Below are 27,938 nucleotides of genomic sequence, written 5' to 3'. Positions count from 1 at the left end.
CCTGTTTTCTCTCTCTAAACCAGCGAATCACAGTCGACTTCGGATGGTTTTTTTGTACTGGGCTATGTGGTGTAGTCGCCCCAAAAAAAAAAAGCTCGGAGAACTGATTTCTTTTTTGACCGGCTTAGATGGCTACATGCGAGTATGCGACATGTGTCAAGAAATAAGCACTTGTTAGAACAGCCAGCTCAATTGGCTAACTCACCCAAGCCTCTTATAAGTAGTAGAGATTATACTCGTGACCTCATTGTTGGCATTTAAACTAAGAACAAACTTTTTCATTCCACGAGATCCTTCTTTGTCCCTTTATGTGTTTGCCTAGCTTAGTAAGCCAATAAAAATACACTATAAAATGATGGATAGACTAGACAGATTCGATATGATTGAGCTTGAACTGTAGAAGCTTGAGACTAATATTTCTACTTTTGTATACCTTGCACACTTTTTCTCCATTTGAGATTACTACAATACACTCCCACTAAAAAAAGAGGAAGGAAACAGGAATAGAAAGAGCCATGGCTTCCACTAGGTTTGCTTTTCAGGTATCATCAGTTCACAAAACATCTTTCTCTCCTAGGCTTGATTATCTAAGAACTTCTCTACCTTCCGCCTTGAAGGTAAATATATTTTCTTTTCTTTTTTATGTAGTTTACACTTCAAATCTCTGTATATAATGTCTGTAGATAGTAGATACTGCTGAATGATACCATGACACCCTTATAACATTGCACTATTACAACAATTTACACTAAACATTGATGCACCACACGGTCACGCGATACATCCCTGTTTGGAAGTACTTCATTATGATTCGGTATAATTTGCATGACACGTTTTCAAGGAAAAACTTGAAAAAGGGCTAGATAGGAAGAAGTTGTTGGGGGCAGGCTTACTGATATGCTTTGGTTCTTATAACAGCCTTTCCTGAAAGAGTTGCTGCATGTGCCCATTGGACTCGATGTTTCCAAAACCATTAAGGATACTTCTAGGCAATTGTTAACTGCTTTCGTGGATTCAGTGTTTCAGTTTGTCGATCATCCTTATCTCCCATCTGAGGTATTGCACTTTTCAAATTTATTTTAAGTGGTCCCTTGCACACTTTAGTTTTAATTGAATTCGTTGAAATATTTGTACGTAGAGCAACTTCGCACCCACAGAAGAGATTGGACATGATGTTATGATTGGAAATGTTGAAGGAGAAATTCCAATAGATTTTCCCCTGGGTGCTTATATAAGAAATGGTGAGATATATGAACTATCATATCGATGTTGGAATCTATATTAGAAACACAAATTGTGCTAAATGAACTCCTAGTATACCAGTAAGTGGTGAAACGGTCTGAAGCCTCTAATTAACTTATGAACATTTTCTCCCCCGCTTTTAAGTAATGTCTGGAAACTAGATTGTTATGTTCCTATACCAATTGATGAAGATTTTTAGAATGAATGCAGGGCCAAATCCTCTGTTTGGAGGATTGAAATTGGTAGTCTCAGTGTTTGGAAAAGCAAGCAATACTTGGATCGAAGGAGAAGGAATGCTTCATGTTTTATACTTCACCAAGGATAGCCAAGAGCGTTGGAATGTGTTGTATAACAATAGATACGTTGAGACTTTAAGCTACATTCAAGAAAAGAGAGAAAACAAACCCTCCTTCCTGCCTTCCTGCCTGCCATAGAAGGAGATTCTCCAGCTATCATAGCAGCTTATGTCCTAAACCTGGTAGGTTCTTATTCAACAGTATAACAATCAATTGGAATTAGAGAAACTACATGGTCTATTCCATGAAAGAATTACCTCTTCTTTCACAGTGATCCTTATCTGTGAAATGAGATTGGTAGTGCTTTCAATGTACAGACCATTGCCAATTTTTGGGTTGAAATCGTTATGTGACATGTCGTTTTATTGGACGGCATGAGTGATACATTTTCTCTAACACATGATCTTGGTTTTTGCTAGTTGAGGTTTGGCAAAGCTAACAAGTGTCTAAGCAACACCAACGTTTTTGAACACTCGGGGAAGATATATTCAATTACCGAAAACCACATGCCACATGAGATTGACATCGTTACACTAGAAACAGTTGTTGGAGATTGGGCTATTGAAAAATCATGGGGTCGCCCTTTCATAAGCCATCCGAAGGTTTTCTATATCTGTGCTCTTCATACAAACATTTACATGCATGACATGGTTCATCATATACAAGAAAGATGGTAACATATATGACAATGTTTTAAAAAGCGTTTGAGGCGTACCTAAAACGCCCTAGAAGCGTTGAGCAAAGCATGTATGCATCGGAAGCGTATGTGCGCTTCAGTGTGAGGCGTTCCTGAAGCGTTGAGTCGTTGTTGAAGCATAGGCCTCAGTAGCGAGACCGCGAGGCGTACGCCTCCATTGCACAGATTTTAGACCATGTTTTTTTTGTTTTTATTATTATTTAAGTAGACATCAACTTTAAATGGTATTGATGTACCAAATTATACGATATATATGGTAGAGACCTATATTTTGGCTTTGAGGGTCTTGTTTCTTGGCCAACATAATGTTGGAGTTATCCCTCACATGAGGAGAGAAACTGGAACTGGACAGAACGGGCAAACTCGACATCCGGAAGTCGAGGCGGCGCCAGAAGAAAGAGGCGCGCCAGCTTCGAGCTCGGTAACATAGGGCGACCAGCGCTCAAAGTGGCAGCGCCCAACCTTCCAGGTCTTGGTAGCGACTTCGCGATCGAGTGGCTTTGCGCGCCTTCAGTCTATTTTCGTGGGCTTGCTACGGTATCCGCGAATTTGGTTTTGGAGATAAAACCAAAATCAAGGTTTTGGAAAACCTAACCCTATGAGAAACAAAACAAGTCGGAAGGATTGGAATCCGGACTAAAACAAAGAGATAACCTTTACGGAGATACAACCAGCAAAGAGATAAGAGTGATCTAGTAAGGTGAGAGACGTAAAGGAGAGATTGTAATCTTCCTTCCCACTTTATTAAGAACCGGCTCTTGTGGAAGTAGGCATCATTGGCGAACCACGGTAAATCTTTGTGTTGTGGTTTGCTTTTCTTGCTTTACATTATTATCATTTGTTAATAGTTGTTTAGCGAGTTGGGCATGTTAGTATAGGTTGTAGTTTGATATTTAGATTTTGTCCGGAGTTGAATTGTGTTCATACAAGTTATCACGTGTAGTGGGGAACCGATTGGTATTGGTGTAATCCCCAACAAGTGGTATCGAACCTTGGTTAGAATAGCTTTAGGGTGTTATCGAATCTTTGTCGAGGAAGGTGTTTGTGAAATTCCCGAGAGAAGATTTGAGGTTAAATAACTTGTAGAGATGGACCATTCCGTGAACACTTTCATATGATGAGTCCGAATAGGAAGAACTACACCATCCGGAAAGCCAAGATGGAAGACTTGCTATCTTGCAAGGACTTGGCACTTCCCATTGAGAATGAGGGGAGTAAAACCAGAAAAAAGGCGATGATGAAATTTGAGTGGAAAAAGCTTGACGAAAAGCGATTGGATACATTCGATGATGGATTGGCGGCGGTGTCTTTCACCATGTGGCCCAAGAGACTACAGACCTTCGGTCTATGGAAGAAACTTCGAAGACCTTTATGAGAGGAAGTCGGGTGGAAACAAAGTGCTAGTCGTTAAGAAGTTTGCGGAACCACGAAGTACCAAGAAGGTTCTTCAATGTCCGAGCATCTCAATGAAGTACGAGAATATCATCAATCGGATGCATTTGATGAAGATCAATTTGGGAGGCGAAGTTGAGGCTTTGTTTCTATTAGGCTCTACCCGAAAAGTTGGGAGACATTAGCGGTTTTCTACATGGAGCGACCAAGGATGGAATTGTTACCATGGAGATGGCTACCACGTCTTTGTTGAATGAGGAGACTAGAAGGAGTGCAAGAAGCGGCTCTTCTAACTTTCGAGGAGGTCCTTTTCACGAGAGAAAGCGGGGGAGAGGTCGAAGCGAAGAAAACCATCTCGTTCTAGAGGTGATGGCGAAGTAAATCTAGGGGTGAAGCTAGAACTCCTAAGGCGAGAGGCAATGTTACTATTGTGCCACCAAAGGCCACTTCGGATATGAGTCGAGTAACAAATGAAGAGGGATGAGAAGAATAAGCTGTGTACATGAAGACATGGTGCGCGGAGGAGGCGAAACACAGCAGGGGAGATACTACCGCGACTAGTCGATGACCTAGTGGGAATTGTGTCGATTGTGGTGTGTCTTTGCCCGAGTACCTCATGTCGGGATACTGAGTGGGTGATAGATACGGGGAGCATCCTATCACGTCACACGCGACGGGGGATTCTCTTCACTACCGATTGTGGTGAATATGGTGAAGTGAGGATGGGTAATGATGGGCGTCTCGAAGATTATAGGCATTGGAGATGTTCATGTAGAAACCAATGTCGGCTACACCCTTGACACTCAAGGATGTAAGACATGTCCCGACATACGGTTAAGCCTAATTTAATTTGGGAAATTAGATGATGATGGCTTTGTAAACTCGTTTGGTAGCGGGGTATGGAAACCGGCGAGAGGTTCCATTTAGCCAGAGGAAAAACTTGCTCTCTTTACAAAAACACGAGGCTAGTTTGTGTAAAGCGAAGCGAATCTGTGAGAAGAAGAAGCTTCATCTGAATCGTGGCACAAAGAGGCGTGTCACATGGGCATAAAAGGGATGGAAGTTCTTGCTAAGCAAAAGGCCATGCCGGACATTAAAGGTACACATTTAAGTACATGTACTCATTGTTTGGTAGGAAAGCAACACAGGGGTGTCTTTCAAAGATTCCGAATCTCACGAAAGGACAGCGTCCTTGAACTAGTGCACCACAGACTTATGTGGTCCTATGAGAGTGAAGTCCCACCGGGGAGCCGTACTTCTTGACATTCATTGATGATCGTCAAGAAAGATATGGGCCTATAGTCGAAGACCAAGGATGAAGTACTTGGCGTGTTTGAGAAATTCCACGACATGGTGGAAAGAGAGACTGGGAAGTTGTTGAAGTGTATTAAGCTCGATAATGGGGTGAGTACATTGGGCCATTTGAAGAGTATTGCGAGTCATGGGATTCGTCATGAGCGGGACCGTTCCCAAGACACCACAATGAGAATGGAATAGCGAGAGAGAATGAACCGTACCATTGTAGAGAGGATAAGATGCATGTTATCTCACTCTAAGCTACCTAGAAGCTCTTTGGGTAGAAGCAATCGCATACGGCCCGTGCATGTGATCAACTGTGTCAAAGAAAGCCTCTGAATAGTGATTATCCGGAGAGTATGGTCGAGGCAGAGATGTTGATTATGGATACTTGAGGGTATTTGGGTGCGGGGCATTTGTGCATATTCGAAGGATGAGAGATCAAGCTTGATGACAAAAGCTGGCGGTGCATTTTTCTGGGTTATGGAGATGAAAAGTTTGGTTACAAACTCTATGATCCGATTAACAAGAAGGTAATCGAAGTCGAGATGTTGTGTTCCTAGAAGACCAAACCATAGCAGACTTTGAGGAGGGTGAAGCTACAAGCTTTCACCAATGATCTTGTTGATTGAGAACCGAAGTTCCTACCGTGGAGCGTCACGAGGAAGGCATTGAGAATGCAGAGAACCATGAGTTTGAAGCTCATGATGAGAATCCTATTGCTCATGATGGGATAGAACCTATTGGTATAGAAGATGCGAGATGAGATGCATGAACCACCACCGAGCAAGCGAAGTGCATCCTCACGAGGCACCGGCCAGGATGGGGCAAGGAGGTCCGTGAGAGAGAGACTAGCTTCAACGGTATCCACCACATGCGTCACGTGCTACTATCGGATGGTGGAGAACCTATGTACTATCAAGAGGCACTTGAATGCACGGACAAAGAAAAGTGGTTGAAGGCCATGCATGGCGAGATGGATTCTTTGCATAAGAATCACACTTATGAGTTAGTTGAGAAACCCTTGGGAGAAAAGTTCTCAAGAATAAGTGGATATACAAAGTCAAGCATGAGGAGAACAATCCTCACCCAAGGCACAAAGCTTCGCCTTGTTGTGAAGGGATTCGGTCAAAGGAAAGGAATTGACTTTGATGAGATTTTTCTCTCTGTAGTGAAGATGACTTCTATCCGGGTGGTATTGGGTATGGCCGCCAAAAGTATGAACCTAGAGGTTGAAAGCGACTAGATGTTAAGATGCTTTTCTTCATGGAGACCTTGAAGAAGATGTCTACATGGACCAACCCGAGGAGGGTTTGAGGTCAAAGGCAAGGAGCACCTAGTATGCAAGCCGATAAAGAGCTTGTATGGGTTGAAGCAAGCACCGAGGCGAGCGATGGTACATAAAGTTTGACTCCTTTATGGTGAAGCAAGGATACAAGAAGTCCGCTTCGATCATTGTCGTTTGTTGAGAGATTTCGGATGGAGATTTCATTGTGCTATTCTTTGTATGTGGATGATATGTTGATAGTTGGCCCAAACATCAAACAAGATATCAAAGCCGAAGAAAGACTTGAGTAAGTCCTTTGAGATGAAGGATTTGGGTCAAAAAAAAGCGGAGATACTTGGGATCACGGCGGATCACTCGTGACGTAAAGAGTGGAAAGTTGTGGCTTTCTCAAGAAAGCTACATTGAAGGTGTTGAAGAGATTCAACATGGATCAAAGCCGGCCCGTCGGTTAATCCGCTTGGTGGCGAGCCCGCATGACCAAAGAGATGTGTCCTAAGGGTGAGCATGAGCAGAGTCGGATGGAAAAAGATTCCTTATGCATCCCTTGATGGGCAGTTTGATGTATGCCATGGTGTGTACTAGACCGGATATTGCTTTCGCCGTTGGGGTGGTAAGCGATTTACATCAAATCCGGGTAAAGAGCATTGGGAAGGTGTTAAGTGGATATTGAGATATCTCAAAGGCACTTCCAAATCATGTTTGTGCTTTGGTGGAAGTAAGCCCCTTACTTGAAGGCTACTAATCTGATGCGGACATGGCGGTGATGTTGATTTCGATGAAGTCCACCTCCGGTTATCATCCGGTTACTTTTGCGGGGAGCGGTTTCTTGGCAATCTAAGTTGCAAAAGTGTGTTGCCCTCTCTCCACTACTTCGAAAGTATATTGCACGTAATCGAGTGTTGCAAAGAGTTGCTATGGATGAAGAGGTTCTTCGACGAACTGGGGCTAAAGCGTAAAGCGGTTTGTAGTTCTATGTGATGTCGAGGCGCCCATCCACTTGAGCAAGAATCCGAAGTTTTCATTCTAGATCCAAGCACATACACGTCGCGTTATCATTGGATTAGAGAAGTACTTTCGAAGACAAGCATTTGTGTATCGAGAAGATCCATACCGACAAGAGCGGGTCGGATATGATGACCAAAGTCTTACCGAAAGGTAAGTTTGATGTTTGTTGTGCTATTCCGGAATGGCGCGACGCTCCTCCTATTGATTTGGCAATTGCATGGAGGTAGCCCCCCCAATCGTTGGGAGGGGGAGATTGTCGAGTTATCCCTCACATGAGGAGAGAAACCGAACCGACGAAACGGCAAACTCGACATCCGAAGTCGAGCCCGCCAAGGAGAGAGGCGCCCGCTCGAGCTCCGGTAACATAGAGGCACCAGCTCAAAGTGGCGCGGCGCCAACTTCCAGTCTTCCAGTAGCGACTTCGCGATCGAGTGGCTGGCGCCCGCTTCAGTCTATTTTCGTGGGTTTGCTACAAGATCCGCGAATTTGGTTTTGGAGATAAAACCAAAATCAAGGTTTTGGAAAACCTAACTATGAGAACCAAACAAGTCGGAAGGATTGGAATCAGGACTAAAACAAAGAGATAACCTTTTACGGAGATACAACCCCTGTAAAGAGATAAGAGTGATCTAGTAAGGTGAGAGGCGTAAAGGAGAGATTGTAATCTTCCTTCCCACTTTATTAAGAACCTGGCTCTTGTGGAAGTAGGCATCATTGGCGAACCCGGTAAAATCTTTGTGTTGTGGTTTGCTTTTACCGCTTTTACATTATTATCCGTTGTTAATAGTTGTTTTAATGAGTTGGGTATGTTAGTATAGGTTGTAGTTTGATATTTAGATTTTGTCCGGAGTTGAATTGTGTTCATACAAGTTATCTGTGTAGTGGGGGAACCGATTGGTATTGGTGTAATCCCCAACACATAATTGTATATATCAAAAGAGTTTGTCATATTTCTTAGACACAAAACAAGCAGCAAAGCTTGAAGCAACTTCATTCTTATGCAGCTTTATTAATTTATTTCTGCTGCATAAATATTTTGAAAATTTTCCATGTTATTTTCGTCTATGAAGCCTAAAAAATCTGTCGCGTAAACTTCATTTCTCTCGTGTCCATATTATAGTGTTATGTCACGTGATTCCAGTAAAAATTTATTTGACATGATACAGAAAACTCCTGGAACAGGGGAGCTAGTTACTGTTGGGGTGGACGCACTGAAACCATTCTGTGTTCTGGGCGTCGTCTCCGGTAAGGTTTCACCATCACACTTCCACAGTGAGAACTCTCCTCCGGAAAACATATATCATATAAGTTAAGTGCTCCCCATGTGCAGCCGACGGAAAGAAATTGCTTCAGAAAGTGGATCTCCAGTTCAAAAGAAGTAGTATATGCCATGAGATAGGAGTTACACAGAAGTAAGTTTATTGGTATAAATCACTATCAACTAGCAAATTTGTTTTAGCAGACTACATTTGATTGACTAACAGTGCTTTGATGTTTTTTATCTTAGGTACAACATTGTTATAAATTGTCCTCTTACTATAGACATAAACAGACTCGTCAAAGGAGGGCCGTAAGTTCATAAATTTACCTCGTACTGCTAGACATAATAGACTCATTACGAAATGTCGATAGGTACTTAATGACCTAATGAATTGGCCTAATGCAGATTAATCAAGTTCAACAAGGAAGACTACACAAAGATAGGGGTGATGCCTCGGTATGGAGATGCTAGCTCAATAAGGTGGTTCGAAGTAACATCAAATTGCACATTTCACATTCTCAATTGTTTTGAAGATGGAGATGAGGTAACTAAGTAGAGAAAATATCTCAATAGCGCAATACCATGAAATCAAAAAAATCACTCTTAACTATTTGACCTCTAGCTCCTAGCAATTTAAATCTTGGATGGTTTAAAACAGGTTATTGTCAGGGGATGTAGAGCTCAGGAATCTGTTATACCAGGTCCTGAGTTTGGCCACGATAAAGTTGAATGGTTTTCAAGAGGATTCAAGCCTATTGATCCTGGCGAAGCAAACGGCGACTTGGAAGTTGGTGAACTTTTTTCTCGCATAAATGAATGGAGACTAAACATGCGAAATGGAGAAACAAAGGAGAAGTATCTAACTGGGACTTCATTTTCTATGGATTTCCCAATGATTAATGAGAACTATACTGGTGTAAGAAATTGTTGGAGTTATCCCTCACATGAGGAGAGAAAAAGAGCCGACGTGAAAAACGGCTTAATTCGGCATCGAGAATGTCGAGGCCCGGCGCTCAGAGATAGCGCGACTTCAAGGCCGAGTTCAAGAGACTAGACTAGGCTACCATAGAGGGGACTTAATTCGACTTCCAGTCTTTAAGCGCGACCGCGCGCCAGAGTGAGGAGCGACCAGCGCTTCGCCAGTCTAATTTCTTTTCGGGCCCTTGCTACAAGATACCGCGAATTTGGTTTTGGAGATAAAAACCAAAAATCAAGGTTTTGGAAAACCTAACCAAACAAGTCGAGGAAAGGATTGGAATCCGGACTAAAACAAAGAGAGAGAACTTTTTACGGAGATACAACCTCAGAAAAGAGATAAGAGTGATCTAGTAAGGTGAGACCGAAAAGGAGAGATTGTAATCTTCCTTCCCACTTTATTAAGAACTCCGCTCTTGTGGAAGTAGGCATCATTGGCCGAACCACGGTAAATCTTTGTGTTGTGGTTTGCTTTTACTGCTTTACATTATTATCTGTTGTTAATAGTTGTTTAGCGAGTTGGGCATGTTAGTATAGGTTGTAGTTGATATTTAGATTTTGTCCAGAGTTGAATTGTGTTCAAATACAAGTTATCTGTGTAGTGGGGGAATCGATTGGTATTGATATAATCCCCAACAAGTGGTATCAGAGCCTTGGTTAGAATAGCCTAGGGTGTTATCCGAATCTTGGTCAGAAGGTGTTTGACGAAATTTCTGAGAGAAGATTTGAGGTTAAATAACTTGTAGAGATGGACCATTCCGTGAACACTGCATTATGATGAGTCTGAATAGGAAGAACTACACCATCTGGAAAGCCAAGATGGAAGACTTGCTATACCGGCAAGGACTTGGCACTTCCCATTGAGAATGAGGGAGTAAAACCCGAGAAAAAGACCGATGATGCCGAGTGGAAAAAGCTTTGACGTAGAAAAGCGATTGGATACATTCGACGGTGGATTGACGGCGGTTGTCTTTCACCATGTGGCCCAAGAGACTACAAAACCTTCGGCCTATGGAAGAAACTCAAGACCTTTACGAGAGGAAGTCGGGTGGAAACAAAGTGCTAGTCGTTAAGAAGTTTGCGCATTACGAAGTACCAAGAAGGTTCTTCAATGTCCGGAAAGCATCTTAATGAAGTACGTAATATCATCAATCGATGCATTTGATGAAGATCAATTTGGGAGACGAAGTTGAGGCTTTGTTTCTATTAGGCTCTCTACCCGAAAAGTTGGGAGACATTAGCAGTTTCTACATGGAGCGCCAAGGATGGAATTGTTACCATGGAGATGGCTACCACGCCTTTGTTGAATGAGGAGACTAGAAGGAGTGCAAGAAGCTCTTCTCACTCGCAGATCCTTTTTCACAGAGAAACGGGGAGAGGTCAAAACAGAAAACCATCTCGTTCTAGAGGTGATGACAAAAGTAAATCTAGGGGTGAAGCTAGAACCCTAAGGTAGAGAGGCAATGTTACTATCAGGCCACAAAAGGCCACTTCAGATATGAGTGCGAACACAGAAGAGGGATGAGAAGAATAACCGTGTACATGAAGACATGGTGCGAGGAACGGAAACACGTGCAGAGATACTACCGCACTAGTCGGCGACCTAGTGGGAATTATGGTCGATTGTGGTGTGTCCGTCTTAGTACCTCATGTCGATACGAGTGGGTGATAGATACAGGAGCATCCTATCACGCCACAATCGCGATGAGGATTCTTCACTACCCTACCGTGGTGAATATGGTGAAGCGAGGATGGGTACGATGGAGTCTCAAGATTATAGGCATTGGAGATGTTCATGTAGAAACCAATGTCGGCTACACCTTGACGAAAGGATGTAAGACATGTCCCCGACATACGGTTAAGCCTAATTTAATTTTGGGAAATTAGATGACGATGGCTTTGTAAACTCGTTTGGTAACGGGTATGGAAACCGAAAGAGAGAGGTTCCATTGTAGCAGCCGAGGAAAGAAAACTTGCTCTCTTTACAAAAACAGGCTAGTTTGTGTAAAGCGTAGTTTAATGCGCGTAAGAAGAAGCTTCATCCGAACCGCGGGCACAAGAGAGGCGCGGTCACATGGGCATAAAAGGGATGGAAGTTCTTGCTAAGCAAAAGGCCATGCCGGACATTAAAGGTACACATTTAAATACATGTACTCACTTTTTTGGTAGAAAGCAACACGGTGTCTTTCCAAAGATTCCCGTCTCACGAAGCGAGGACTGGCCCTTGAGCTAGTGCACACAGACTTATGTGGTCCTATGAGAGTGAAGTCCCACCAGGGGAGCCGACTTTTGACATTCATTGATGATCGCCAAGAAAGATATGGGCCTATAGTCCGAAGACCAAGGATGAAGTATTTTGGCGTGTTTGAGAAATTCCACGGCATGGTGGAAAGAGAGATGGGAAGTTGTTGAAGTGTATTCGCCGGATAATGGGGGTGAGTACATTGGGCCATTTGAAGAGTATTGCGAGTCATGGGATTCGTCATGAGCGCACCGTTCCCAAGACACCGCAAACAGAATGGAATAGCGAGAGAATGAACCGTACCATTGTAGAGAGGATGAGATGCATGCTATCTCACTCTAAGCTACCTAGAAGCTTTGGGTAGAAGCAATGCGCGTCTGGCCGTGCATGTGATCAACCGTCGCCGGCAAAGCCTCCGAATAGTGATTATCCGCAGAGAGTATGGTGAGGCGCAGATGTTGATTATGGATACTTGAGGGTATTTGGGTGCGGGGCATTTGTGCATATTCGAAGGATGAGAGATCCAAGCTTGATGACAAAGCCAAGCGGTGCATTTTTCCGGGTTATGGAGATGAAAAGTTTGGTTACAAACTCTATGATCCGATTAACAAGAAGGTAATCCGAAGTCGAGATGTTTGTGTTCTTAGAAGACCAAACCATAGCAGACTTTGAGGAGGTGAGAAGCTACGAGGCTTTCACCAATGATCTTGTTGATTCGAACCGAAGTTCCTACCGTGGAACGTCGCGTATGAAGGCATTGAGAATCGCAGAGAACCATGAGTTTGAAGCTCATGATGAGAATCCTATTGCTCATGATGGGATAGAACCTATTGGTATAGAAGATGCGGATGAGATGCATGAACCACCACCGAGCAAAGGAAGTGCAACCTCACGAGGCACCGGCCAGATGGGGCAAGGAGGTCCGACGAGAGGAGAATAGCTTCAACTAGGTATCCACCACATAACGACGTGCTACCATCGGATGGTGGAGAACCTATGTACTATCAAGAGGCACTTGAAGATGCACAAAGAAAAGTGGTTGAAGGCCATGCATGACGAGATGGATTCTTTGCATAAGAATCACACTTATGAGTTAGTTGAGAAACCCGGGGAGAAAAAGTTCTCAAGAATAAGTGGATATACAAAGTCAAGCATGAGGAGAACAATCCTCACCCAAGGCACAAAGCTCGCCTTGTTGTGAAGCGGATTCGGTCAAAGGAAAGGGATTGACTTTGATGAGATCTTCTCTCCCTCAGTAGTGAAGATGACTTCTATCCGGGTGGTATTGGGTATGACCGCAAGTATGAACCTAGAGGTTGAGCGGCTAGATGTTAAGACGACTTTTCTTCATGGAGACCTTGAAGAAGATGTCTACATGGACCCCGAGGGGTTTGAGGTCAAAGGCAAGGAGCACCTAGTATGCAAGCCGATAAAGAGCTTGTATGGGTCAAGCAAGCACCGAGACAAATTGGTACATAAAGTTTGATTCCTTTATGGTGCGAAGCAAGGATACAAGAAGTCCCGCTAGATCATTGTGTGTTTGTTGAGAGATTTCGGATGGGGATTTCATCAGGCTATCATTGTATGTGGATGATATGTTGATAGTTGGCCCAAACATCAACAAGATATCCAAGTTTGAAGAAAGACTTGAGTAAGTCCTTTGAGATGAAGGATTTGGGTCAAGCAAAGTAGATACTTGGGATCGATCACTTTCGTGATGAGAAAAGAGTGGGAAGTTGTGGCTTTCAAGAAAGCTACATTGAAAGGTGTTGAAGAGATTCAACATGGATCAAGCGGCGCCGTCGGTTGTCCGCTTGGTGGCGATTCCGCATGACCAAAGAGATGTGTCCTAAAGGGTGAGCATGAGCGAGTCGATGGAAAAGATTCCTTATGCATCCGCAGTGGGCGGTTTGATGTATGCCATGGTGTGTACTAGACGGATATTGCTTTTCGCCGTTGGGGTTGTAAGCAGATTTGTCAAATCGGGTAAAGAACATTGGGAAGGTGTTAAGTGGATATTGAGATATCTCAAAGGCACTTCCAAATCATGTTTGTGCTTTGGTGGAAGTAAGCCCTTACTTGAAGGCTACAATCCGATGCAGACATGGGCGGTGATGTTGACTTCGATGAAGTCCACCTCCGGTTATCCGGGTTACTTTGCAGGGGAGCGGTTTCTTGGCAATCAAAGTTGCAAAAGTGTGTTGCCCTCTCCACTACGAAGCGAGTATATTGCAGCCACCGAGTGTTGCAAAGAGTTGCTATGGATGAAGAGGTTCTTCGATTTAAATATGGCTAAAGGTAAAAGCGGTTTGTAGTTCTATGTGACGGTGAGGCGCCATCCACTTGAGCAAGAATCCGAAGTTTTCATTCTAGATCCAAAGCACATACACGCGCGTTATCATTGGATTAGAGAAGTACTTTCGAAGACAAGCATTTTGTATCGAGAAGATCCATACCGACAAGAACGGGCCGGATATGATGACCAAAGTCTTACCGAAAAGGTAAGTTTGATGTTTTTGTTGTGCTATTGCGGAATGGCAAAGACACTCCCCGCTGTTGATTTGGCAATTGCATGGAGGTATCCCCCCACCGCTCGAGGGGAGGGGAGATTTAGAGTTATCCCTCACATGAGGAGAGAAAACAGAGTCTTTAAACGGGCTAATTCGGCATCGAATGTCGAGGCGCCGGCCAGAGATAAGGCGACTTCGCTCGAGTTCCGATAGACTAGATGCGAGCGCGGCCATAGAGGCGACTTCGCTCGGCTTCCAGTCTTTAAGCGCGACCCGCCAGAGTGGAGCTCAGCGCTTCAGTCTAATTTCGTGGGCCCTTGCTACAAGATACGCGAATTTGGTTTTGGAGATAAAAAAAAAACCAAAAATCAAGGTTTTGGAAAACCTAACCAAACAAGTCGGAAGGATTGGAATCCGGACTAAAAAAAAGAGAGAACCTTTACTGAGAGATACAACCGTGAAAAGAGATAAGAGTGATCTAGTAAGGTGAGACTGAAAGGAGAGATTGTAATCTTCCTTCCCACTTTATTAAGAACTGGCTCTTGTGGAAGTAGGCATCATTGGCCGAACCACGGTAAATTTTTGTGTTGTGGTTTGCTTTTACTGCTTTACATTATTATCTGTTGTTAATAGTTGTTTAGCGAGTTGGGCATGTTAGTATAGGTTGTAGTTGATATTTAGATTTTGTCCGGAGTTGAATTGTGTTCAAATACAAATTATCTGTGTAGTGGGGGAATCGATTGGTATTGATATAATCCCCAACAGAAATAAGTATGGCTACACAGGTTGTAGATTCATCAGCAAGCTGTAACTTTGGTAATGAAATCATTTGTCTCGATCTATTCATTTATTTTCTTGCGAGCTGAGGATAACAGTCTACTGGTCAGTAAAATTAATCATCATTAACTATTCCATTCCAGGCCTGAAATATGGAATGTTGGCCAAACTGTATCTTGAAGAACTATCAACTAGGCAATCAGAGGTAATGGATCCATATCTTTATAGTTTTTTTCGCATGATACTAGCTTCATTTACTCTTAGAAGCTGAAGTTTAAAAAGAGAGGCAATGTGAGTATATATACATGTTCTTCAAAGCATGCTTAAAACAGTACTCAAGCTGATCATGTTCATAATATTGTGGCTTTCTGGTTTCGCCTCATCGTCACATATGCAATTCAATAATCTTCGTTTTACTTGCTAGATGAAGGAGCATTCTCCATCCGAAGAACTCATAAAAGTAGAATACCATAAATTCGAGGATAACAACTTCTGTTCTGGTGCTGCTTTTGTATCCAAGCATAGAAGTCATGATGAGGATGATGGCTGGATCGTTTGTTTTGTTCATCATGAAGACACCAATGTATCACAGGTAAGTTCATATAAGTTCGTATTGAAAATTTAAAATGCTGACACATTTGCTGATTTGCATAGCTAACAATGCTCACACAACCTTATGTTAGTGAGTCTTTACTAATCTCCAAAAAAAATTTCCTAGAGGAAAACATGGACCGCGATTTTGGCCTTATATTCCTTATCCGACCGGGCGGATTTGGAGTTTTATAGTTTCTTATTAGTTTGGGCTTGGATATCTGTTAGTCCGTTACATTCGACCCATTGAAAGCCCAGCCGAAATATGTATGCCGCAAATTAAATGTGTACAAAGACTACAAATAGGAAACAGCCATTGAATCTGGTTCATGCAAAGATTGCCTTTGGCTTGGAAAATCTAAATCTAAAATACTTTAAAGATTACGCCTCTCATCTACACTAGCTTTCGAATCCGTCCTACGAACGGGTGTCGTTATATTAAATTATTCTAAAAAATATTAGTAACTATTCATAGCTATGAGATATGAAAATTATATTAATCACTTGTTTAAATTTTTTGCACCACTCTCTATAAAACGAAAGCACCAAATCTTGGTAAAACCCGTCGATTTATTTTGGTTGTTATGTTTAATAATAGAAGTTTGATTGAAATTTTGTAAGAATGCTCAATGTGGCGAAGATGATATTGAAGCTACTTAAATAGCAATACATTCTCAATCATAATAAAATAATTATAATAAGTACTACTTAAAATGCAAAACTATACTTGTCGAGATATTATATTCTCCCTATATATAATACAACTATATTTCGAGGTTAGTTCAATGCATTTGCATCAAGTTTCTAATTTTACGTTAATTATTCTTTGAGGCTAGTTCAATATATGTAGTTGGATCTAGTTTCTGATTTTCCATTAATTATTCTTTGAGGTTAATTCAATGTAGTTGTATCAAGTTTTTGATTTCCCGTTAATTATTATTTGAGGTTAGTTTAGTGCAGTTGCACAAAGTTTACGATTTTCCGTTAGTTATTCATTAAAATTAATTCAATGCAGTTCCATCTAGTTTTCAATGTTTCGTTAATGACTCTTTGAGATTAGTTAATTGCATTTGCATTAAGGTTCCAATTTTCTGTTAATTACTCTTTGAGGTTAGTTTAATACATCTGCATCCAGTTTATGATTTCCCGTTAATTAATTTTCGAAGTTAGTTCGCATCTAGTTTCCAATCAATTTCCGGTTATTTATGCTTTGAGGGTAGTTCGATGTAGTTACATCCGGTTTTCGATTCCTAGTTAACTATTCTTTAAGGTTATTTTAATGCATTTGCATCCAGGTTTCGATTTTTCATTTAAATATTCATCAAGGATATTGCATCCAATTTCTAATTTCCCGGCCTGTTAGTTAATATATGATTTTAGTTTAATGCAGTTACATCCAATTTTCTATTTTCCGTTAATTATTCTTTGAGGTTAGTTCAATGCAGTTGCATCCAATTTTTGATTTTCCATTAATTATTTTTCGAGGTTAGTTTAATGCATTTGCAGCAAGTTTTCGATTTCCCGTTAATTATTTTTTGAGGTTTGTTCAATGCAGTTACATCAAATTTATGATTTCTCTTTAATTATTCATTGAGGTTAGTTCAGTGCATTTGCATCCATTTTTTTATGTTTCTATATTCGTTAATTAGTTTTTAGATTAGTTCATTATATTTGCATACAACTTCCGATTTTTCATTTATAACTCTTTAAGGTTAGTTCAATACATCTGCATCTAGTTTATGATTTATGATTATTTATGTTTTGAGATTTTAATTAGTTCGATGCAATTTCATCCAATTTCTGATTTCCCGTTAACTATTCTTCGAGGTTATTTTAATGTATTTGCATGTAGTTTTGATTTCCGTCAATTATTATATGAGGTTAGTTCAATGCGATTTGCATTTGGTTTTGATTTCCTGTTAATTATATTTTGAGATTAGTTCAATGCATTTGCATCCAGTTTCTAATTCATCGTTAATTATTATTTGAGGTTTGTTTGATGCATTTTTGCATACCGTTTCCGATTTACTGTTAAATATTTTTCAAGTATTTGCATCCAATTTCTAATTTCCCATTAGTTATTCTCTGACGTTAGTTTAATACAGTTGCATCCAGTTTCCGATTTCTAATTAATTACTTTTTGAGTTTAGTTTATTACATTTGCATAAAGTTTTTAATTTCCTGTTAATTACTCTTTGAGCTCAGCTCAATGTATTTGAATCCAGTTTTCGATTTCCTTTTAATTATCCAATGTGGTGTGTAATACCAACTTCCTACTTATCCATATGTAGTGTCCTTGCAAACATGACATAAAAATAAATTATGCTTGATTTACTATATTGGATCATCAAACATTATCCAGTTTCCAATTTTCCGTTAATTATTCTTTAAATTATATACCTGACTCACTATGTAGGATCTTCAAAGATTATCTACGAACGGGTCATGTCATATTAATTATTCTGAAAAATATATTCAACTATATATGCATAACTATTATATACAAATATTATATTGCTCACTCATCCAAATTTCTTATAACATGAAAACCTCATGTCACACCCCGAATTTCGACAGAATTCGGAAAAACATTATTTGTTCCCGACTCTTCGATCTCCGAGGTGTGACGCACTCTCAACTCCCAAAAACCCATAAACAATTTAAATATGCGGATAATAAAAACCAATAAAAATTTTAACTTAAACAAAAGTCTTCTTCATGACAAAGATTCACAAATAAGATTAGGTTACAACTCTCCTTTCAATAATTCTTTAATAAAATTTTTACAAATGAAAATACAAAAACATTGTATAGACTGAAATTTATATCACCTCAAGGGAAAACAAAACAAATCACGAGATGCAACGCTAACATAAAACCACAAGCAAAGAACCACTCTTCTTCAACACTAAACTCGCAAAACTTATCAACTATGTTCATTGAATGAACACACCCGATAAGCAAACATGCAAAATCGGTCGACGATTATAAACAATCTTTGGTGTGAGTAGCCCTAAAATACAACATAGAATTATACAAATATATACACAATCTATAAGGCGGTTAGTTCCTCCACCGAAGCCTTTAACTTTCAACGACTAATACAACATCCTTAAGTTCAATAACTAAGGGTAGTTCCTCCAATCGAGGCCTTTAACTTCCCACTAACCACACAACATACTATACGATCATAAATAAGGCATGTAGTTCCTCCATCGAGGTAGCTTTAGGTTCTAACTAAACAAATAACCAACATATTACCATAATTATATTAATTTGAGGGCTTTATGCGTGTCCCTAAAATCACGTCGTATCTATGTCTTACCTAGTTTCCCTGGCTACCACAATCGCTACCCAACGCCGAACATGTACATCCACATGCCTCCCCTTACATAATGAACTTCTCCGTGCGTAACTATCCTGAGCGGGATGCCGCACACCAGGTAAATCCTCACACGGAAGCAATTATGTAAGTAATGCCACTATTCGGCATAAAAATATTGCGCATCATCGTTCTATTTTGCGAACGGAATAATCAAGCCACTATTCGGCTATGATTGCCCAACACATGGGTCAATCAACATCTCATATATATACAACATCTTATATATCAACATCTTATATCTCAAGCCACTATTCGGCTACGATTGCCCAACACATGGGTCAATCAACATCTCATATATATACAACATCTTATATATCAACATCTTATATCTCAAGCCACTATTAAATTTACGATTGCCCAACACATGGGTCAATCAACATCTCATATATATACAACATCTTATATATCAACATCTTATATCTCAAGCCACTATTCGGCTACGATTGCCCAACACATGGGTCAATCAACATCTCATATATATCAACATCTTATATATCAACATCTTATATCTCAAATACGCCCACACAGGGCAGATCACATGAGTTGTGGTAGTCAGGTTCTAGGATTTTCGTTATGTAATTTATTCAGGTGTCATACGTTAATGACTCATAAACATTTCTACTATATCACGTGCAGGTCAATTACCTTATTGCACTAAGCCACACTATATAGAAACATCTCAATTATATCTCATAGTCACTTTCATTCTTTCACGTGCCAATATATTATTGCACTACACCACACTCCCGTGGGCAAATATTCACCAATACTATATTAGCATCTCACATATAAAATAATGGAGTGTATATACATTTCTCCAAGATATTGCATTAATATAACTATCCCAGCATATTATATCATGTCACAATGCTTCAACGTATCGCATACATTTTTATTATAACGTATTAGGAATATAATATCTCATAATATCTCAATATCGTCACGTGTCAAAAATACCCAACATCAAGGTCAAATCTTAATTGGATAATTGACCAACCAAGGTTATACAAGCTTCCACAGCATTTTATTACTACATATGTCCATATAATATACAACACAAAACGTAGCACAATTAAACAGTCCACAGTCCACAATCAAAGCCCAATATATATATATATGTTTTACACACTACTCACGTCAAATCTAAATTAGATAATGACCAACCAAGTTATACAATCTCAACAATATTTTATTACTATATTTATCCATATAATCAAATATGTGAAAAACTGGAAAAGTCAACATTCCCAGTCAAAGGTCAACAGTCAACGGTCAACAGTCAAAGTCAACGGTCAAAGGTCAACACCTCATGGTCAAGGTCAAACTCAACATGTCAGGGTCAAAGTCAAACTGTCCTAGTCAAAGTCAAACTGTCGTTTTCGTGTTCGACAGGTTCATGGTCATAGCCATGGTTCATGGCTAAGGTCAAAGGTGCATGGCTCATGGGCTCATGACCAAGGTCATGGTTCGGACCCAACTGGCCAAGCCCAAACCTTAGAACCCGAAAGTCTAAACATGGGAAAACCCATATAGATCTATTTTAAGTCCAATGGACTGGCCCAAGCAATATCAGAAACGGCCCAAAAACTGTTAAGTTAAACTGGTCCACAAATTAAAACAAAACCGGGCCCAAATAGCTAATAGAATTTGGCCCAAACAACTAAAACAAACCGGGCCCAACAACTTAAACATTTCGGCCCAAGCAACACATGAAATTAGACCGGCCCAAAATTGGAACCGACCCAGGCCCAAGCCCAAGCCTTCAACAGTGCTTCTCCTTCCCCAATTCTCCTCCACCACCACCAAAAATCCGGCCACTACAAACCTCCACCCATTCCAAACTTCATCACATCGGTTTCACTCCAAACCCAAAACCCAACAACATTAACAAAGGCAACCACCGCAAAAGATAAGAAAATCCAAACTTCACCAATCTAGATCTACAAATTTTCTACCGCCATTAATGAGTTTTGGGAGCTTCAATGACCAGGCCCATCCCTACTACCACCAAACATCATCAAACCACCGACAACCATATCAACTAATCAACAAAACAATCAAACACATAAAAAAAAATGATTTACTGGAGGACGTCTGGGCGTCCGCCATTAATGGAGCTTCGAAGCTTCCACCGCTTCTATCCAAAGACCCATTTCGAATGAAATTCTCATACACTCCAACATCAACCCAACTACCACCATCAACAAAAAAAGGTTCATCCCAACCAAAAATATAACGGTTCACCCAAACATTTTCGAGGATGGGCGTGCCGCCATTGATGGCGTCAACCACCTCCTCCCTCACTAACTCCAACACCCACAACCAACAATCAAGTTCCAACCAAAACCCAACCAACAAGTTTAATTCAAACCGGCGATTTCTCGTCGCTTATTAACAGCTCTGTCGAGCTTTTCGACGCTTTTAAGTTCGAGTTCAACGGTTTAACAGTTAAATTCAAATTCAAATTTAATAAAATTTTAATAACACAAATAGCACTTAATTCAATACCATGGGATAATGATCAAGATAAAACGTAAACAATATCGCCCGATGTGTGTAAACTACAAATCCGTGAAATAGCAAAATAGCTACTCACTAGATGAGCAAAATTTCGTTAATCCTCCTAGCCCGATTCGTCAAGGCTTCCACCTCCAAAGAAACCGACTTCAAGCTCTGCCTCCATTTTTAATATTCTATTATTCTCTCAACCCTATTTTCTAGAAAAAAGTGTTTAAATACTTGGGTCCGAAACCCAAGCCCAACACAGACTCGGGCCCAAAAATCAGGCCCACGTATCCCGAGTCCAATCCGACGAATTTTGAAAATAAATAAATAAATTAATTAAATATATAAAAACGTATTTTAAAAATACGGGCGTTACACCTCACGTACTCTCTATTAAAAAAAAAAAATAACTCGCCATTGATAAAACCCTTCAACTTCATTTGTTGTTAAATAATAGAAGTTTGATTGAAATTTTATGAAATTGTCTAATAAGATAAAGTTCATATTGAAGCTACTTGAATAGCAAGGTGTTCCCAATTATACGAAAAAAGATTAGATAAACACCGTTTTAAATGCAAAACTATACTTATCGAGACATTCCCACAACATATAACACAACTATATTTTGAGGTTAGTTCAATACATTTGCATCTAATTTCTGATTTTTATATTTATTTTTGAGGTTAGTTCAATGCGATTTGCATCCAGTTTTCGATTTTTGTTAATTATTCTTTCTTTGTAGTTTAATGCATTTGCATCCAATTTCCAATTTACTGCTAATTATTCTTCAAGCTCAGTTAAATGCATTTGCATCTAGTTTCCGATTTTTCGTTAATCATTTTTTAGATTAGTTTAATACATTTGCATCCGGCCAGTTTCCGATTTATCGTTTATTATTCGATGAGGTTTTATTTGCATCTAGTTTCTGATTTTCCGTTAATTATTGTTTGAGGTTAGTTCAATGAATTTGCATCCAATTATGATTTTCCGTTAATTATTTCTTGAGGTTAGTTCAATGCATTTGCATCAAATTTATTTTTTGAAATTAGTTTAGTGTAGTTGTATCCAGTTTCCGATTTTCCGTTAGTTATTTGTAAAGATTAGTTTCACGCATTTGCATCCTGTTTCCAATTTATAGTTTTTTTTTAGGTTAGTTCAATACAGTTGCATCCAATTTCCGATTTCCCGGTAATTTAATCTCTGAGGGTTAGTTCAATGCATTTGCATCCAATTTTCGATTTTCCGATAATTATTTGTTGGTGTTAGTTTGATGTATGTGCATTCAAGTTTTGATTTCCCATTATTTATTCTTTGAGGTTAGTTTAATGCAGTTGTATCAATATTCTAACTGTCCATTAATTAATTTTTAAGATTAGTTTAATGCTTGTATGTGCATCCAATTTCCGATTTCCCATTAAATATTATTTGAGATTAGTTCGATGTATTTGCATCTAGTTTTCTATTTCTCATTAATTGTTCTTTGACGTTAGTTTCATGCAGTATTATATATATTTGAAAATATTTGTTATTATTGGGGGGATTTTTTTTTCCAGTTGCTATTATATATTTTGTGATGTTATTTTTTGTATAATTTAATTTTTCATATGTAATTTGTTTTGGTTTGGTTTGGTATATAATTTATTTAAGCCTAACGTCTACTTTAACTAAATCAATAGTTATATAAATTATTTAAAATAACGTCCGCTTTAACTGAATCTCGTTATTCCGCTAAAATTGGAAATTATAAAATTCATAAATTTAATTAGAATGTGTTGTAATTATTGTGACCTGTGGTTTTTTAAATCCTTAACTATGACTAAATTTTACACTTCAAATTGATTCAACTTTATTTGTTAGACCCATATATATAGTGCATACAATACAATTTTATTTGTTTTTTGTGTACACTATTACTTATTTTATTATTAGTTTACTTTTCTTTTTCCTTTTTTCCCAGTCACGTGTGTGGTTAACAAATGCATAAAGTAAATGTTCAAGCAACTCAATTCATTTTTTTCATTTGTTCTTTCGTAATTTCATTATCATTTTCTATAAAGAAACTTTGTTATGTTAAACTTCACCTGAGATTAGTGTGGAAACTATTCTTTTTGGCGTAAGGGTTTTAGGAAAATCGTTTTTGGTTGAAAATATTGTTTTTTGCAATTTAGTTATTTTTTTTAGGTTAGTTCAATACAATTGCATCCAATTTCCGATTTCCCGGTAATTTAATCTCTGAGGGTTAGTTCAATGCATTTGCATCCAGTTTCCGATTTCCTGACAATTATTTGTTGGTGATGTTAGTTTGATGTATTTGCATCTAAGTTTTGATTTTTCGTTAATTATTTTTTGAGGTTAGTTTAATGCAGTTGTATCAATATTCTGATTGCCCATTAATTAATTTTTAAGATTAGTTTATTAGTTTAATGTTTGCATGTGCATCCAATTTTGGATTTCCTGTTAAATATTATTTGAGGTTAGTTCAATGCATTTGCATCTAGTTTTCTGTTTCTCGATAATTGTTCTTTGACGTTAGTTTCATGCAGTATTATATATATTTGAAAATATTTGTTATTATTGGGGTTTTTTTTTTCCAATTGTTATTATATATTTTGTGATGTTATTTTTTATATAATTTAATTTTCCACATGTAATTTGTTTTGGTTTGGTTTGGTTTAGTATATAATTTATTTAAGCCCAACGTATATTTTAACTAGCTAAATCAATAGTTATATAATTTATTTGAGCCAACGTCCGTTTTAATTGAATCTCGTTATTCTGCTAAAATTGGAAATTATAAAATTCATAAATTTAATTAGAATATATCGTAATTATTGTGGCGTGTGGTTTTTGAAATCCTTAACTATGACTAAATTTTACACCTCAAATTGATTCAACTTTATTTGTTATGCCCATATATATATTGCATACAATACAATTTTATTTGTTTTTTGTGTACACTATTACTTATTTTATGATTAGTTTTTTTTTTTTCTCTTTTTTTCCAGTTACATGTGTGGTTAACAAATGCATAAAGTAAATGTTCAAGCAACTCAATTCATTTTTTCATTTGTTCTTTCATTGTTTCATTATCATTTTCTAGAAAAAAAACTTTGTTATGTTAAACTTCGTCTGAGATTAGTGTGGAAACTATTCTTTGTAGCGTAAGGATTTTAGGAAAACCATTTTTGGTTGAAAATATTATTTTTTGCAATTTAGTTTTTTTTTTTCAGTGATGGTATAACTATAATATATATTTAAAGATTTGGATTTTTTTTTCCCGTAATTAATATTAGAGTTTAGAAAAAGTTGGAGACTCTGTAAAGCCTTGAAAAATAGAGCCAAGAGGGTATAGCTATAATATATATCTAAGGATTGGGGCAACAATGTTTTATTATTTTTTATGTATCTCTTGGTTATTTGGTCATTTGTTATTTGCCCTTCTATTTTTTGATTATTTACCTAATTTATCCTATGTAAAAGAGAGAGAGTGTAAAGACTCAAATTCTCGTTAAGGGTATTTTCGTAAATTACATATCAAACTTAGGGACAATTAGGTACTTGGTCGGTCGGGTTTATATTTCAAATTTACGTAACTTAATGAAACTTAACTTTGACTCATAAGCCACGTTAGGTAAGCAACTCACATACAAAAATTTGACAAAAATGTTGGTTAGCGGCTTTATGCGTTCGAAGCTGGCACGAGTTAACAACTTACATGCATGAGTGAGTTATCGTTATAGCCTGCGGTGGGATAGAATGTAAGAGATTAAATTAAGCTGAATGGGCCGGAAAAAAAAAAAATAATTACGACGCTAAGTCAAATTTGTTAGTGGTTAGGAGTTTAAGTATGGCTTTAGGCCTAATTTAGACATTTGGGCTTGGTCCTTAATTAGCTAAACAGGTAAAGACAAAAAAAAAAAAAAAATAGAACAAATCGCACCAAACCAAAAACAAAACAAAATTGCACCAATTTCTCTCAATTTCGCAACTATTAAAAACCTAGGAGAGAGAAAACCAAATTCTCCCATTTTCGATCGATTCAATCTAAAAAAATTTCGCACCCTATCTCTTGTAAACACTAGAGTCAAGTGTGAAGCTTCAAAATTGATTCGAATTTGTGTCGTATCACAGCGAGGTGAGTTTAATTTCGTATTTAGATTCAATTTCGATAGGATTGGGTTGTGTTAACGAAATTAATTGAATGGGGTGGTGATGTATTCGGCAGTAGCTTGTTTGGAAAAGGTAGAGCTTAGCTTAATTGGTGGCTAAGAAAGCTAAAGGGGATATCTTTCTTGGATTGGTAAGAATTATTGTTTATTCACTCCATTTTGAGAAATTCATGTTGGTTCTATACCTTGTTTCATTGTCATGTTGATTATGGAGTGGAGGAGAAGAAACACCCACCGATTTTATTAATAGAATTAATATGAATTGAAGGGGGTGGAATTTGTTGTAGTTGGAATTGGGATGTGATATGATTGGCGTTGATAGGAGGGCCTGTCGTGGCTCAAAATATAACTGTAGAGAGACCGGCCAAAAACAAAGGTCGAAATGGTCCAGAAGGCCGCATTTGTTGCGAAGTAGTTATAGGAAAAGATACCTGAAACCAAATTCTTAGCGTCAAGATTCTTCTCGACTTACGTTAGATAAGAATTTCGCGTTCGTTCGATAAATTATAATAACCTACGTGTATATGCTATTATAGGAGTTAAATAAGAGTGGATTCGGTTAAGCGGGTTTGATTCGGTTAAGTGGGCTTGAGGGGAACGAAGCTTGCTAAGGTAGGAACTTACATACCAATATATAGCATGCTTATTTTCATGCATGATTTGATTGTGTTAAATTGGAAAAAGATAGTTTGTTTATCAACCATGCATGTATATGTGATATTCATGTTTTGCATTGTATTTTTCTCGATAAAAACTAGATATATAGATAGCTTTTGGGTGAAAAAAGAGTTTGCGAAATCTGGGTAGCGAGGGATTGTTTTCTTTGTTAAAAGAGCAAAACTGGTTTTGGGAAGGGCTCTCGTCTCTTGTCTCAGTAAGGAGGCAGATAGATGGATTTTGTAATGTGGGTAAGGATTACCCGGTTGTTTGTAACTATGTGTGAGGTTCTGGATTGTTCCATGGTTAGAATTCGTTGTTATTTACGATGATTCGCCGTTTGGGAATCATCGGTTGTCATTTACTATGACTGGCCCGTTTGGGAGTTATAGGTTGCATTTACTCGATTGTTGGAAATCGGGAACTCACACATGAGAACAGCCAGATTTTAAAGGAAAAACTAAATATGTAACTATAGTATTTGGAAATAATCGGTAATCTGAGTATATATATTACTATGCTTATCACGAGGGATTTGGAAAAGAATTGGTGAATGAATTCTATAAAGAAGGAACTTTTGTCGCATTTTAGGAGACGGTTAGTTCATTTCTAGATTCCAACTGTGGTGTACACCTTCGAGGTGGTGGGCCATCTTGAAAGGGATGCATCACGGGGATGTAGTCGGGAATTCCCTTTCTACTTTTCTAGATAACCATGCTTTGCGTGTCATTGTTGTATGGTGCTTAGCTTGTGTGATGTTACATGTTACCTCGATGAGGTTTAGACGCGAGGAGTGAGAGTTTAGTCCACTCCTGGATGTGTGTCAGGATCCTGAACAGTCTGCAATCGTCGAACGGTTAACCATCGTAAGTTAGGTGACAGCCCGTATGGGGGTCGTGGTCACATGGCCTACCTAAGCCCTAAAAGCTTTGGGGATTTTGTGTGTACGAACACAACAACGACATTTCATCTCCCTGCTGGTAAAATCAGGAAAATAACGGTGCATGGTTCACACTGGAAAGTACTGAACCGAGATATGCCTGTGACTGGGGCTGAGTACCAGTCGTACCCTCACTATTCTAATAGGATGCAGTAACCACAATAGTTGTATGATGATTGTAAAAACTATATTTTGAATATTAACGAAGCATGTCGAAGTGATTTCTACTAGTTAGTGATGTATTATATAGTCACGATATTTAGATATTATTATGGAAATCCTGCATGTTTTAAATGTTTTCTATAAGTAGACTATTTATTGGTTATATGCGTTTCTATTGGGCATAGTTGTTTGCTCATCCTACATTAACATTTCAGCCGAACCAGTTGCGGAGGAGGCTTTCTCTAATCCTAGTGATGATGGTTATAGGGATTTGGGTGGTTTCCCCTATGCTTGACGAGGGACAGAGTCAAGTTCATTTTGGGTTGTATAGAGAGAGGCTAGTTCATTCATTCTGTTGTATATATAGAGAGCTAGTTCATTTTGATGTAATACTCGATGTAATTGAGTAGCAGTTACACTTAAACCTTTTGTGGATATAGTTGTACATCACTGTTTCGTATGAAGTTAGTTTGTATATATATGGTTGTTGGAGGGATTAATTATGAAATGTCCAGGTTTTATGACAGGTTTTTAGTATACGAAACGTT

At 38.7% G+C, this 27,938-nt stretch overlaps 1 protein-coding gene across 1 annotated transcript; it reads left to right on the top strand.

Moving 5' to 3' along the window:
- The first annotated feature begins 165 nt into the window (after nt 1-165).
- LOC147507297 (carotenoid 9,10(9',10')-cleavage dioxygenase 1-like) lies at nt 166-27,898 on the top strand. The gene is given in 15 exon segments (XM_086596227.1): nt 166-617; nt 919-1,056; nt 1,139-1,241; nt 1,453-1,658; nt 1,661-1,720; nt 1,958-2,140; nt 8,383-8,461; nt 8,547-8,628; nt 8,724-8,786; nt 8,883-9,021; nt 9,136-9,409; nt 14,970-15,020; nt 15,125-15,186; nt 15,406-15,573; nt 27,606-27,898. Coding segments are annotated over 15 exon segments (1,905 nt in total). The 5' UTR covers nt 166-515; the 3' UTR covers nt 27,801-27,898.
- Nucleotides 27,899-27,938: the final 40 nt, after the last annotated feature.

This window comes from Coptis chinensis, chromosome 3 (genome assembly GCF_015680905.1).
Source record: "Coptis chinensis isolate HL-2020 chromosome 3, ASM1568090v1, whole genome shotgun sequence".
Classification (NCBI taxonomy): domain Eukaryota; kingdom Viridiplantae; phylum Streptophyta; class Magnoliopsida; order Ranunculales; family Ranunculaceae; genus Coptis; species Coptis chinensis.
Note: the sequence above shows the minus strand (reverse complement) of the source record. Positions and strands in the feature narration are given on the sequence as shown.